Source organism: Zonotrichia leucophrys, unplaced genomic scaffold (genome assembly GCF_028769735.1).
Source record: "Zonotrichia leucophrys gambelii isolate GWCS_2022_RI unplaced genomic scaffold, RI_Zleu_2.0 Scaffold_116_142020, whole genome shotgun sequence".
Classification (NCBI taxonomy): domain Eukaryota; kingdom Metazoa; phylum Chordata; class Aves; order Passeriformes; family Passerellidae; genus Zonotrichia; species Zonotrichia leucophrys.
Window position 1 is genome coordinate 1 of NW_026992321.1, and position 13,970 is coordinate 13,970.

Below are 13,970 nucleotides of genomic sequence, written 5' to 3' on the forward strand. Positions count from 1 at the left end.
GGGTGTCTCTGGCTGTCCCTGAGCACTGTCCCCTCTCAGGCGATGATGGAGGAGGGTGGCTGTGAGGCCACCTGCAAGGACTGGGGGGCCCTGGGTCACTGTGGTGGCTCTGGCTGTCCTGGGGTGGCTCTGGGTGTCCCTGGTGTCCCTGTGGTGTCATTGAGTGCTCACTGCCCCCTCACAAGTGGTGATGGAGGAAGGTGGCTACAAGGCCACCTGTAAGGCCTTGGGGTGGCTCTGGGGTGTCCCTGGGCTGTCCCTGAGCACTGTGTCCCCTCTCAGATGGTGATGGAGGAGGGTGGCTGTGAGGCCATCTGCGAGGACCAGGGATGGCCCTGGGTGGCTCTGGGTGTCCCTGAGCCCTCAGTGTCCTCTCATAGGTGATGATGGAGGAGGGTGGCACTGAGGCTGTCTGCAAGGGCCACCGGTGGGCGCAGGTGGCCCTGTGTGACCCTGGCTGTCCCTGGGTGTCTTGGGGCTGTCCCTGAGCACTGTCCCCTCTCCCAGGTGTTGATGGAGGAGGGTGGCTACGAGGCCACCTGCAAGGACCAGGGGTGGGCATGGGTGGCTCTCGGGCGGCCCTGGCTGGCTCTGAGTGTCTCTGAGGTGTCCCTGAGCACTCAGTGTCCTCTCTCAGCTGGTGATAGAGAAGGGTGGCTGTGAGGCCATCTGCAAGGACCAGGGGTGTCCCTGGGTGACTCTGGCTGTCCCTGAGCACTGTGTCCCCTCTCAGGTGTTACGAGGCCACCTGCAAGGACCAGCAGTGGGTGCGGGTGGCCCTGGGTGACTCTGGGCTGTCTCTGAGGCGTCCCTGAGCACTCAGTGTCCCCTCATGGATGGTGATGCAGAAGGATGCTACGAGGCCACCTGCAAGGGACTGGGGTGGCTCTGGGTCTCCCTGGGTGTCTCTGGCTGTCCCTGAGCACTGTCCCCTCCAGGCGGTGATGGAGGAGGGTGACCATGAGGCCATCTGCAAGGACTTAGAGTGGCTCTGGGGTGTCCCTGTGTGTCACTGGCTGTACCTGAGCACACTGTCCCCTCTCCCAGGTGGTGATGGAGGAGGTGGCTACGAGGCCATCTGCAAGGACCAGTGGTGGCTCTGGCCATCCCTGGCTGGCCCTGGGGAGTTCCTGGGTGTCCCTGGGTGTCCCTGAGCCCTGTGTCCCCTCCCAGGTGGTGATGGAGGAGGGTGACCACGAGGCCATCTGCAAGGACTGGGGGTGGCTGTGGGTGGCTCTGGGTGTCCCTGGGCTGTCCCTGGCTGTCCCTGAGCACTGTCCCCTCTCCCAGGTGGTGATGGAGGAGGGTGACCACAAGGCCATCTGCAAGGACTTAGAGTGGCTCTGGGGTGTCCCTGGCTGTCCCTGTGTGTCCCTGGCTGTCCCTGGGCTGTCCCTGGGCTGTCCCTGGCTGTCCCCTCTCCCAAGTGGTGATGGAGGAGGGTGGCTACGAGGCCATCTGCAAGGACCCAGGGGTGACTCTGGGGTGTCCCTGGGTGTCCCTGAGCCCTGTGTCCCTTCCCAGGTGGTGATGGAGGAGGATGGCTACGAGGCCATCTGCAAGGACCGCCGGTGGGCGCGGGTGGCCCTGTGTGACCCTGGCTGTCTCTGGGTGCCCCTGGGTGTCCCTGGCTGTCCTGGGTGTCCCTGAGCCCTGTCCCCTCTCCAGGTGGTGATGGAGGAGGGTAGCTATGAGGCCATCTGCAAGGACCCAGGGGTGACTCTGGCCGTCCCGGGCTGTCCCTGGGCTGTCCCTGGCTGTCCCTGGCTGTCCCTGAGCACTGTCCCCTCTCCCAGGTGGTGATGGAGGAGGATGGCTGTGAGGCCATCTGCAAGGACCGCCGGTGGGCGGGGTGGCCCAGCGCCTCTCGTACCCGTCGGGCAAGAACATCGGCTCGCTGCTGCGGGCGCATACGAGCGCATCATCTACCCCTACGAGATGTACCAGTCCGGGGCCAACCTGGTGGTGAGTGCAGGGCCTCGGGGAGGGCTTTGGGGGGCACCCCAGGCCGCGCTGAGGGTCCCCCCCGTCCTCCAGCAGTGCCACGCGCGGCCCTTTGAGAGCGAGGAGAAGGACAGGGAGTACAAACCGCACAGCATCCCCCTGCGCCAGTCCGTGCAGCCCTCCAAGTTCAACAGCTACGGCCGGCGTGCCAAGCGCCTGCAGCAGGAGGTGGGCACCCCTAAACCCTCCTAAATCACCCCAAAATCCCTCCTGGTATCCCCAAATCCCCCCTGATGCCGCTGTCCCACAGCCCGAGCCCACGGAGGAGGACATCGAGAAGAACCCCGAGCTGAAGAAGCTGCAGATTTACGGGGCCGGGCCCAAAATGTTGGGCTTGGGGCTGGTGGCCAAGGATAAGACCATGAGGAAGAAAGGTATTGGGGATCCCCTCTCCTCATGTGGGGGTGCAGGGGTGGTTGGGACTTCTTAAATCTTTCTGGGAGCCTCTGTGGTTTTTTTGGGGATCTTTTTTATTCATTCTGGCGTTCTTGTGGGAGCCTCTTTGCTCACAGTTTGTTTGGGGTGTCCCCAAATTCTTTGGGGTTCTTCAGGGACCCTCTTTCCTTCATCTCCTCTCTCTCTTTTGGGTCACACCACCCAGAGTTTCACACCTCTCCTCATTCTTTTGGGATGCCTTCCCACCCACAGGTTTTATGGGGTCTCCCCTTTCCAATTCTTTAGGAACTTTCTCTCCCCACTTACTTATGGACAGACTTCTCTGTTGTGGGACAGACACCCCTCTCCCAGTCTTTAGGGACCCCTTTTCCCCCAGTTCTTTAGGGACCCCCTTTTCCTTCCAGTTCTTCAGGGACCCCCTTTGCCTTCCAGTTCTTCAGGGACCCCCTTTGCCTTCCAGTTCTTCAGGGACCCCCTTTTGCCTTCCAGTTCTTCAGGGACCCCCTTTGCCTTCCAGTTCTTCAGGGACCCCCTTTGCCTTCCAGTTTTCAGGGACCCCTTTTCCCCCCAGTTCTTTAGGGACCCCCTTTCCTTCCAGTTCTTTAGGGACCCCCTTTCCTTCCATTCTTTAGGGAACCCCTTTTTCCTTCCAGTTCTTTAGGGACCCCCTTTTTCCTTCCAGTTCTTTAGGGACCCCTTTGCTTTCCAGTTCTTTAGGAACCCTTTTTCCTTCCAGTTCTTTAGGAACCCCTTTTCCTTCCAGTTCTTTAGGGACCCGCTTTCCTTCCAGTTCTTTAGGGACCCCCTTTGCTTTCCAGTTCTTTAGGAACCCCTTTTCCCCCCAGTTCTTTAGGGACTCCCCTTTTTCCTTCCAGTTCTTTAGGGACCCCTTTTACCCCCAGTTCTTTAGGAACCCCCTTTCCTTCCAGTTCTTTAGGGACCCCCCCTTTTTTCCTTCCAGTTCTTTAGGAACCCGTTTTCCCCCCCAGTTCTTCAGGGACCCCTTTTTCCTTCCAGTTTCTTTTGGGACCCCTTTTTCCTTCCAGTTCTTTAGGAACCCCTTTTTCCTTCCAGTTCTTTAGGGACCCCTTTCCTTCCAGTTCTTTAGGGACCCCCTTTTCCTTCCAGTTCTTTAGGGACCCCCCTTTTCCTTCCAGTTCTTTAGGGACCCCCCTTTCCTTCCAGTTCTTTAGGGACCCCTTTTCCTTCCAGTTCTTTGACCCCTTTCCTTCCAGTTCTTTAGGACCCCCTTTTCCCCCGTTCTTCAGGCCTCCCCGTTTCACCTCCAGTTCTTATAGGGACCCCCCTATTCGCTCCCAGCCTTTTGCCCTCCCATTCTTTTGAACCCCACCGATTTCAGTCCTTCCAGTGTTCAATAACCCACAATGTCATACTCCAACAATTCAAACTCCCAGTGTTCTGTAACCCCAATGCTCATACCCCCTAAGGTTCAGCACCCAAGTTGAGTAACCTCCCAATTGTTCTGTAATCCCTCAATCTCTCACTAACCCCCCAATAGTTCAGCACCCCCAAATCTCTCAGTACCCCTAATGCTTCAACACCTCCAAATCTCTCAGTAAACCCCCCTGATTCAGGACCCCCAATCTCTAACTAACCCCACTGATTCAGCACCCCCAATCTCCCAGTTACCCTCCATGGTTCAGCACCCCCAATTGTCAGTAACCCAGTCCCAATAACTCCCAATGGTTAGCACCCCCAAATTTCCCAGTTAACCCCCAATTGGTTCAGCACCCCCCAATTGCTCATTAACCCTCCATGTTCAGCCACCATACCCCCCCTGTTAGCACCCCCAAATCTCCCAGTAACCCCCAATTGTTCAGCACCCCCCAATCTCTCATTAACCCCTCCATGGTTCAGCACCCCCAATCTCCCAGTAACCCCAAATAATTCAGCCACCCAGTACCCCCCCGTGATTCAGCACCCCCAAATCTCACAGTAACCCCCAATAGTTCAGCGCCCCCCAATCTCCCAGTAACACCCCATGATTCAGACCCCCCCAATCTCTCAGCACCCCCCAATTCTGCACCCCAACTCCAAACCCCCATGATTCAGCCCCCCAATCTCTCAGCACCCCTCAATCTCCCAGTAACCCCCCATGGTTCAGCACCCCTCAATTGTTCTGTTACCCCCAAACCTCCCAGTAACCCCCAATTGTTCTGTAACCCCCAATCTCCCAGTAACCCCATGATTCAGCACCCCCAATTCTCTCAGCACCCCCCAATCTCCCAGTAACCCCAATATTCGACCCCCAATCTCTCACTAACCCCAGTGCTTCAGACTCCCCAAATCTCTCAGTAATCCCCAATAGTTCAGCACCCCCCAACCTCCCAGTAACCCCAATGTCCACAACTCCCAATGGTTCGAGCACCCCCAAATTTCCCAGTAACCCCAATACTTCAGCACCTCCCAATTGTTCTGTTGACCCCCAAATTTCCCAGTAACCCCCATTTGTTCAGCACCTCCCAATTGTTCTGTTACCCCAAATTTCCCAGTAACCCCCATTTGTTCAGAACCCCCCAATTGTTCTGTTACCCCAAATTCCCAGTAACCCCCAATTGTTCATTAAGCCCCCATGATTCAGCACCCCCAAACCCCCTGAACCCCAATTGCTCTGTCACCCCAAACCCCCTTAACCCCCAATTTACACCTGCACCCCCATACCCCCCGTTAGCCCCCATTACCCTGTCACCCCCAAACTCCCAGTACCCCCAAATTGCCCTGTTACCCCCAAACCCCCCCTTAACCCCCAATTGCCCTGTACCCCCAAACCCCCCATTAACCCCCCAATTGCCCTGTCACCCCCAAACCCCCTTAACCCCAATTGCTCTGTCACCCCCAAACCCCCCTTAACCCCCAATTACCCTGTCACCCCCAAACCCCCATTAACCCCCAATTGCCCTGTCACCCCCAAACCCCCCCTTAACCCCCAATTGCCCTGTGACCCCCAAACCCCCATTAACCCCCAATTGCCCTGTCACCCCCAAACCCCCCTTAACCCCCAATTGCTCTGTCACCCCCAAACCCCCCGTAAACCCCCAATTGCCCTGTCACCCCCAAACCTCCCAGTACCCCCAATTGCCCTGTACCCCAAACCCCCTGTTAACCCCCAATTGCCCTGTACCCCCAAACCCCCCTGTTAACCCCCAATTGCCCTGTCACCCCCAAACCCCCCATTAACCCCCAATTGCTCTGTCACCCCCAAACCCCCGTTAACCCCCAATTGCCCTGTCACCCCCAAACCCCCGTACCCCCAATTGCCCTGTCACCCCCAAACCCCCTTAACCCCCAATTGCCCTGTCACCCCCAAACCCCCTAACCCCCAATTGCCCTGACCCCCAAACCCCCAGTAACCCCCAATTGCCCTGTCACCCCCAAACCCCCCTTAACCCCCAATTGCCCTGTCACCCCCAAACCCCCTACCCCCAATTGTCCTGTCACCCCCAAACCCCCCTTAACCCCCAATTGCCCTGTCACCCCCAAACCCCCATTAACCCCCAATTGCCCTGTCACCCCCAAACCCCCTGTAACCCCCAATTGCCCTGTCACCCCCAAACCCCCATTAACCCCCAATTGCCCTGTCACCCCCAAACCCCCTTAACCCCCAATTGCTCCTGTCACCCCCAACCCCCTTCCCATAGTCACCCCAAACCCCCATTAACCCCCAATTGTCCTGTCACCCCCAAACCTGCCCCAGTACCCCCACCCAATTCCTGTCACCCACCCAACCCCGCCTTCCAAACCCCCTAAATTGCCCTGTCACCCCCAAACCCCCATGTAACCCCCAATTGCCACTGTCACCCCCAAACCCCCCTTTCTCCCAATTCTCTGTCACCCCCAACCCTTACCCCAATTGCCTGTCACCCCAAACCCCCTTAACCCCCAATTGCCCTGTACCCCCAAACCTCCCGTACCCCAATTGCCCTGTCACCCCCAAACCCTCCCATGCCTGTCAACCCCCAATCCCCATGTCCCCCCAAACCCCCTTAACCCCCAATTGCTCTGTCACCCCAAACCCCTTACCCCCAATTGCCTGTACCCCCAAACCCCCCATTAACCCCCAATTGTCCTGTCCCCCCAAACCCCCGTTAACCCCCAATTGCCTGTCACCCCCAAACCCCCCTTAACCCCCAATTCTCCTGTCACCCCCAAACCCCCCGTTAACCCCATTTTCCCCCTCCCCACAGACAAGGACGGCCCCGAGTGCCCCCCCACGGTGGTGGTGAAGGAGGAGCCTCCGGGGGAGCCCCGGGGGTCCCCAATTTCCCCGGGGGGGGCTCGGGACGAGCTGCGCCACAGCCCCGAGCCCTGCACCAAGATGACCATGAGGCTGCGCCGCAGCCACAGCAACAGCCAGTTCGTGAGTAGGGGAAAATCCCCAGTTTTGGGGTTTTTATTTTTTGGTTCTATTTCGTTTGGGGCTGTTTTTAGTGCAAGAGCCAGTTCGTGAGTAGGGGAAATCCACAGCTTTGGGGTTTTTATTTCAGTTTTGGGGCTGTTTTAGTTGCAACGCCAGTTCGTGAGTAGGGGAAAATCCCCAGGTTTGGGGTTTTTATTTCAGTTTTGGGGTTTATTTCAGTTTTGGGTGTTTTTAGTACAGAGCAGTTCGTGAGTAGGGAACACTTGGGGTTTTATTTTAGTTGGGTTATTCGTTTGGGCTGTTTTAGTGCAACGGCCAGTTCGTGAGTAGGGGAAAATCCACAGGTTTGGGGTTTTTATTTCAGTTTTGGGGTTTTTTTTTTCAGTTTTGGGCTGTTTTTAGTGCAACAGCCAGTTCGTGAGTAGGGAAAAATCCACAGTTTTGGGGTTTTATTTCAGTTTTGGGGTTTTTATTTCAGTTTTGGGGCTGTTGTAGTGCAACAGCCAGTTCGTGAGTAGGGGAAAATCCACAGGTTTGGGGTTTTTATTTCAGTTTTGGGGTTTTTTTTCAGTTTTGGGGCTGTTTTAGTGCAACAGCCAGTTCGTGAGTAGGGGAAAATCCACAGGTTTGGGGTTTTTATTTTAGTTTTGGGGGTTTTTTTTCAGTTTTGGGGCTGTTTTTAGTGCAACAGCCAGTTCGTGAGTAGGGGAAAATCCACAGGTTTGGGGTTTTATTTCAGTTTTGGGGTTTTTATTTCAGTTTTGGGGCTGTTTTAGTGCCACAGCCAGTTTGTGAGTAGGGAGAAAATCCACAGTTTTGGGGTTTTATTTCAGTTTTGGGGTTTTATTTCAGTTTTGGGGTTTTATTTCAGTTTTGGGGTTTTTTTTTCAGTTTTGGGGCTGTTTTAGTGCAACAGCCAGTTCGTGAGTAGGGGAAAATCCACAGGTTTGGGGGTTTTATTTCAGTTTTGGGGTTTTATTTCAGTTTTGGGGTTTTTATTTCAGTTTTGGGGTTTTATTTCAGTTTTGGGGTTTTTATTTCAGTTTTGGGGCTGTTTTTAGTGCAAGAGCCAGTTCGTGAGTAGGGGGAAATCCACAATTTTGGGGTTTTTTTTTCAGTTTTGGGGTTCTTATTTCAGTTTTGGGGTTCTTATTTCAGTTTTGGGGTTTTTATTTCAGTTTTGGGGTATTTTTATTTCAGTTTTGGGGGGTTTTTTTCAGTTTTGGGGTTTTTATTTCAGTTTTGGGGCTGTTTTTAGTGCAAGAGCCAGTTCGTGAGTAGGGGAAAATCCACAGGTTTGGGGTTTTTATTTCAGTTTTGGGGTTTTTATTTCAGTTTTGGGGGTTTTTTTTCAGTTTTGGGGTTTTTTTTTCAGTTTTGGGGTTTTTTTTCAGTTTTGGGGCTGTTTTTAGTGCAACAGCCAGTTTGTGAGTAGGGGAAAATCCACAGGTTTGGGGTTTTTATTTCAGTTTTGGGGTTTTTATTTCAGTTTTGGGGCTGTTTTAGTGCAACAGCCAGTTCGTGAGTAGGGGAAAATCCACAGGTTTGGGGTTTTTATTTCAGTTTTGGGGCTCTTTTAGTGCAACAGCCAGTTCATGAGTAGGGGAAAATCCACAGGTTTGGGGTTTTTATTTCAGTTTTGGGGTTTTTATTTCAGTTTTGGGGCTGTTTTAGTGCAACAGCCAGTTTGTGAGTAGGGAAAAATCCACAGTTTTGGGGTTTTTATTTCAGTTTTGGGGTTTTTATTTCAGTTTTGGGGTTTTTATTTCAGTTTTGGGGGTTTTTATTTAGGTTTGGGGCTGTTTTAGTGCAATGGCCAGTTCGTGAGTAGGGAAAAATCCACAGTTTTGGGGTTTTTATTTCAGTTTTGGGGTTTTTATTTCAGTTTTGGGGTTTTTATTTCAGTTTTGGGGCTGTTTTAGTGCAACAGCCAGTTTGTGAGTAGGGGAAAATCCACAGGTTTGGGGTTTTTATTTCAGTTTTGGGGCTGTTTTTAGTGCAAGAGCCAGTTTGTGAGTAGGGGAAAATCCACAGGTTTGGGGTTTTTATTTCAGTTTTGGGGTTTTTATTTCAGTTTTGGGGCTCTTTTAGTGCAACAGCCAGTTCGTGAGTAGGGGTCTCCTGCAGGGGAAACATCCCCCCAGTTTTGGGGGTTTTTTTTCAGTTTTGTGGGGTTTTTTCAGTTCTGGGTTTTTTTCTCAGTTTTGGGGTTTTTTTTTTTCAGTTTTGGGGTTTTTTTTTTCAGTTTTGTGGGGTTTTTTCAGTTTAGGGTTTTTTTTTCAGTTCTGGGGTTTTTTTCAGTTTTGGGGCTGTTTTTAGTGGACCCTCTCCCAATTCAATTCTAAATTTCAATTCAATTAAATTTTAATTCAATTAAATTTTAATTAAATTAAACTTTAATTAAATTTCCTCACCCCATCCCCCCTCTTTCCTTCCCTCCCACACCCCCCAAAATCCCTGACCATTTCTACCCTTCCTACCTTAACTCCCCCAACTAAAATTTGAATTTAAATACCCCCCAGAATAGCCTAAAAATAACACCAAAAAACCCCTAAATAACCTAAAATAACCCCAAAAAATACCCCTAAACAATTTTATTTCGGGTTAAAAATTTAAAAAGTCCCCCAATTTCCCCCCAAAATCCCCTTTTTTTTTTTTTTTGTTTGTTTTTTTTTTTTGCAGGTGGATTCGTACGTGTGCCGGATCTGCTCGCGGGGCGACGAGGACGACAAGCTGCTGCTGTGTGACGGCTGCGATGACAATTACCACATCTTCTGCCTGCTGCCCCCCCTGCCCGAGATCCCCAAGGGCATCTGGCGCTGCCCCAAATGCGTCATGGCGGTGAGGGGGGCACGGGGCACCCTGGGGTCACCCTGGGGTGGGGCGGGGATGGCTGTGGGGCTGGGGACCCCCTGATCTGTGGGGCTGGGACCCCCTGATCTGTGGGGCTGGGAACCCCCCTTGTGTGGTGTCCTGGCTTTCAGGACGGTTTGAGTCTGTCTGATTTGTGGGGTGGGGGCTCCCAAATCCCATCCAGTTCTGTGTGTGGGGCTGGGGACCCCCTGATCTGTGGGGCTGGGAACCCCTGATCTGTGGGGTTGGAGACCCCTTGATCTGTGGATTTAGGGACCCCCTGATCTGTGGGGCTGGGGACCCCTGTGGGTGGTGTCGTGTGCTGGGAGGGGGCTTGGGTCTGATCTGTGGGGTGGGGGCTCCCAAATCCCATCCAGGCTGTGTGTGGGGCTGGGGACCCCCTGATCTGTGGGGCTGGGAACCCCTGATCTGTGGGTTCAGGGACCCCCTGATCTGTGGATTTAAGGAGCCCCCATCTGTGGGGCAGGGACAGCTGTGGGTGGTGTCGTGTGCTGGGAGGGGGCTCTGGGTCTTATCTGTGGGGTGGGGGCTCCCAAATCCCATCCAGGCTGTGTGTGGGGCTGGGGACCCCCTGATCTGTGGGTTTAGAGACCCCCTGATCTCTGGGTTTAGGGACCCCCCATCTGTGGGGCTGGGGACCCCCCTTGTGTGGTGTCCTGGCTTTCAGGGGGCTCTGGGTCTGTCTGATCTGTGGGGTGGGGGCTCCCAAATCCCATCCAGGCTGTGTGTGGGGCTGGAGACCCCCCATCTGTGGGGCTGGGGACCCCCTTAGGTGGTGTCATGTGCTGGGAGGGGGCTCTGGGTCTGATCTGTGGGGTGGGGGCTCCCAGATCACATCCAGGCTGTGTGTGGGGCTGGGGACCCCCTGATCTGTGGGGCTGGGACCCCCTGATCTGTGGGTTTAGGGACCCCCTGATCTGTGGGGTGGGGGCTCCCAAACCCCATCCAGGCTGTGTGTGGGGCTGGGGACCCCCTGATCTGTGGGTTCAGGGACCCCCTGATCTGTGGGGCTGGGGTCCCCTGTGGGTGGTGTCATGTGCTGGGAGGGGCTCTGGGTCTGATTTGTGGGGTGGGGGCTCCCAAATCCCATCCAGGCTGTGTGTGGGGCTGGGGACCCCCTGATCTGTGGGGCTGGGACCCCCTGATCTGTGGGTTCAGGGACCCCCTGATCTGTGGGGCTGGGACCCCTCTTGGGTGGTGTCGTGTGCTGGGAGGGGGCTCTGGGTCTGATCTGTGGGGTGGGGGCTCCCAAATCCCATCCAGGCTGTGTGTGGGGCTGGGGACCCCCTGATCTGTGGGTTCAGGGACCCCCTGATCTGTGGGTTCAGGGACCCCCTGATCTGTGGGGCTGGGGACCCCCCTTGTGTGGTGTCCTGGCTTTCAGGGGGCTCTGGGTCTGTCTGATCTGTGGGGTGGGGGCTCCCAAATCCCATCCAGGCTGTGTGTGGGGCTGGGGACCCCCTGATCTGTGGGTTTAGGGACCCCCCATCTGTGGGGCTGGGAACCCCTGATCTTTAGGAACCCCTGTGGGGTTGGGACCAGATGCCATTTACGTGGTGTCCTGTGCTGGGAGGGGGCTCTGGGTTTGATCTGTGGGGTGGGGGCTCCCAAATCCCATCCAGGCTGTGTGTGGGACAGGGGACCCCCTGATCTGTGGGTTTGGTGACCCCCTGATCTGTGGGTTCAGGGACCCCCTGATCTGTGGGTTTAGGGACCCCCTGATCTGTGGGTTTAGGGACCCCCCATCTGTGGGGCTGGGAACCCCCCTTGCGTGGTGTCCTGGCTTTCAGGAGGGTTTGAGTCTGTCTGATCTGTGGGGTGGGGGCTCCCAAATCCCATCCAGGCTGTGTGTGGGGCTGGGGACCCCCTGATCTGTGGGTTCAGAGACCCCCTGATCTGTGGGTTCAGGGACCCCCTGATCTGTGGGTTCAGGGACCCCCTGATCTGTGGGTTTAGAGACCCCCTGATCTGTGGGTTCGGAGACCCCCTGATCTGTGGGTTTAGGGACCCCCCATCTGTGGGTTCAGAGACCCCCTGATCTGTGGGGCTTGGGACCCTCCCCTTGTGTGGTGTCCTGGCTTTCAGGAGGGTTTGAGTCTGTCTGATCTGTGGGGTGGGGGCTCCCAAATCACATCCAGGCTGTTTGTGGGGCTGGAGACCCCCTGATCTGTGGGTTTGGAGACCCCCTGATCTGTGGATTTAAGGAGCCCCCATCTGTGGGGCAGGGACAGCTGTGGGTGGTGTCGTGTGCTGGGAGGGGGTTTGGGTTCCTCTGATCTGTGGGGTGGGGGCTCCCAAATCCCATCCAGGCTGTGTGTGGGGCTGGGGACCCCCTGATCTGTGGGTTCAGGGACCCCCTGATCTGCTTTCTGTAGGGTTCCCCAAGTTCCCCAGTGTCCCCAAATCCTCTGACCCCTCCTGGTGTCCCCAAACCCCCTGACCCCTGATGTCCCCAGTGACCCCTCCCAATGTCCCCAAACCCCCTGACCCCTGATGTCCCCAGTGACCCCTCCCAATGTCCCCAAATCCCAACCCCCGGTGTCCCCAGTGACCCCTCCCAATGTCCCCAAACCTCCTGACCCCTGATGTCCTCAAGCCCCCTGACCTCCGGTGTCCCCAGTGACCTTCCCAGTGTCCCCAGTGACCCCTCCTGATGTCCCCAATGACCCCCCCAGATGTCCCCAAGCTCCCTGACTCCTGATGTCCCCAGTGATCCCTCCTGGTGTCCCCTGACCCCTCCCAGTGTCCCAATGACCGCTCCTGGTGTCCCCAAATCCCCTGACCCCTCCTGGTGTCCCCTGACCCTTTCCTGGTGTCCCCAAACCCCTGACCCACAGTGTCCCCAGTGACCCCTCCTGGTGTCCCCTGACCCTTCCTGGCGTCCTCAGTGATCCCCTCTGGTGTCCCTTGACCGCCCCCGATGTCCCCGGTGACCCCTCCTGATGTCCCCAAGCCCCCTTACTCTTTCCTAGTGTCCCCAAGTCCCCTGACCCTTGATGTCCCCAATGACCCCTCCCAGTGTCCCCAAACCCACTAACTCCTGATGTCCCCAATGACCCCCCTTGATGTCCCCAAGCCCCCTGACCCCTCCTGATGTCCCCAAACCCCCTGACCCCCAATGTCCCCAATGACCTCCCCTGATGTCCCCAAACCCCCTGACCCCCTGGTGTCCCCAAGCCCCCTGACCCCTGATGTTCCCAGTGATCCCCCCTGGTGTCCCCAAGCCCCCTGACCCCTCCCAGTGTCCCCCAAACCCCCTGACCCTTTCCTGGTGTCTCCAAACCCCCTGAGCCCCCCTGGTGTCCCCAAGCCCCCTGACCCCCAATGTCCCCAATGACCCCCCCAATGTCCCCAATGACCCCACTGGTGTCCCCAAACCCCCTGACCCCCAATGACCCCCCCATGTCCCCAAGCCCCCTGACCCCCGGTGTCCCCCCAGGAGTGCAAGCGGCCCCCGGAGGCGTTTGGATTCGAGCAGGCCACGCGCGAGTACACCCTGCAGAGCTTCGGCGAGATGGCCGACGCCTTCAAGGCCGACTACTTCAACATGCCCGTCCATGTGAGCCCCCTGAACCCTCTGGGACCCCCAAAAACCTCCCAGGATACCCCCAGAACCCCCTGGATCCCCCCAGGACCCCCCAAAAACATCCCAGGATACCCCCAGAACCCCCTGGATCCCCCTGAACCCCCAAAACATTCCAGGATACCCCCAGAACCCCCTGGATACCTCCTGAACCCCCCAGGACCCCAAAAATATCCCAGGATACCCCCAAAACCTCCCAGGCTCTCCTGAGCCCCCCAGACTCCATTGAGCTCCCCTCCCTTTGGGAGGTGGGTGACGCCTTCAAGGCCGACTACTTCAATGTGCCCATCAATGTGAGCACCCCAAAACCTGCCTGGATCCCCTTAAAACCTGCCTTGGTCAACCCAAAACCCCACGGATCTCCCCAAACCCCCCTGGATCCCCCCCAAAACCCCCAGGATCCCCTGAGCCCCCCAGACCCCCTCTGGCTCCCCTCCCTTTGGGGAGGTGGGTGACGCCTTCAAGGCTGAGTGCTTCAATGTGCCCATCAATGTGAGCCCCCCAAAACCTGCCTGGATCCCCCCCAAACCCCCCTGCATCACCCCAAAACCTGCCTGGATCCCCCCAAAACCTCCCAGGCTCTCCTGAGCCCCCCAGACTCCCTCTGACTCCCTCCCTTTGGGGAGGTGGGTGACGCCTTCAAGGCTGAGTGCTTCAGTGTGCCCATCAATGTGAGCCCCCCAAAACCTGCCTGGATCACCCCAAACCTCTCTGTATCACCCCAAAACCTGCCTG

General features: G+C 56.3%; 1 protein-coding gene across 1 annotated transcript in view; it reads left to right on the top strand.

Annotated features, from left to right (window-relative positions):
* The first annotated feature begins 1,432 nt into the window (after positions 1-1,432).
* Positions 1,433-13,970, top strand: part of LOC135460882 (lysine-specific demethylase 5C-like) — a 57,028-nt gene continuing 44,490 nt past the window's right edge. Inside the window, 9 exon segments of the mRNA XM_064737848.1 lie at positions 1,433-1,474; positions 1,525-1,579; positions 1,851-1,910; positions 1,913-1,965; positions 2,038-2,172; positions 2,255-2,378; positions 6,606-6,778; positions 9,461-9,619; positions 13,092-13,211. Of these exon segments, the coding sequence (XP_064593918.1) occupies positions 1,433-1,474; positions 1,525-1,579; positions 1,851-1,910; positions 1,913-1,965; positions 2,038-2,172; positions 2,255-2,378; positions 6,606-6,778; positions 9,461-9,619; positions 13,092-13,211 (921 nt within the window).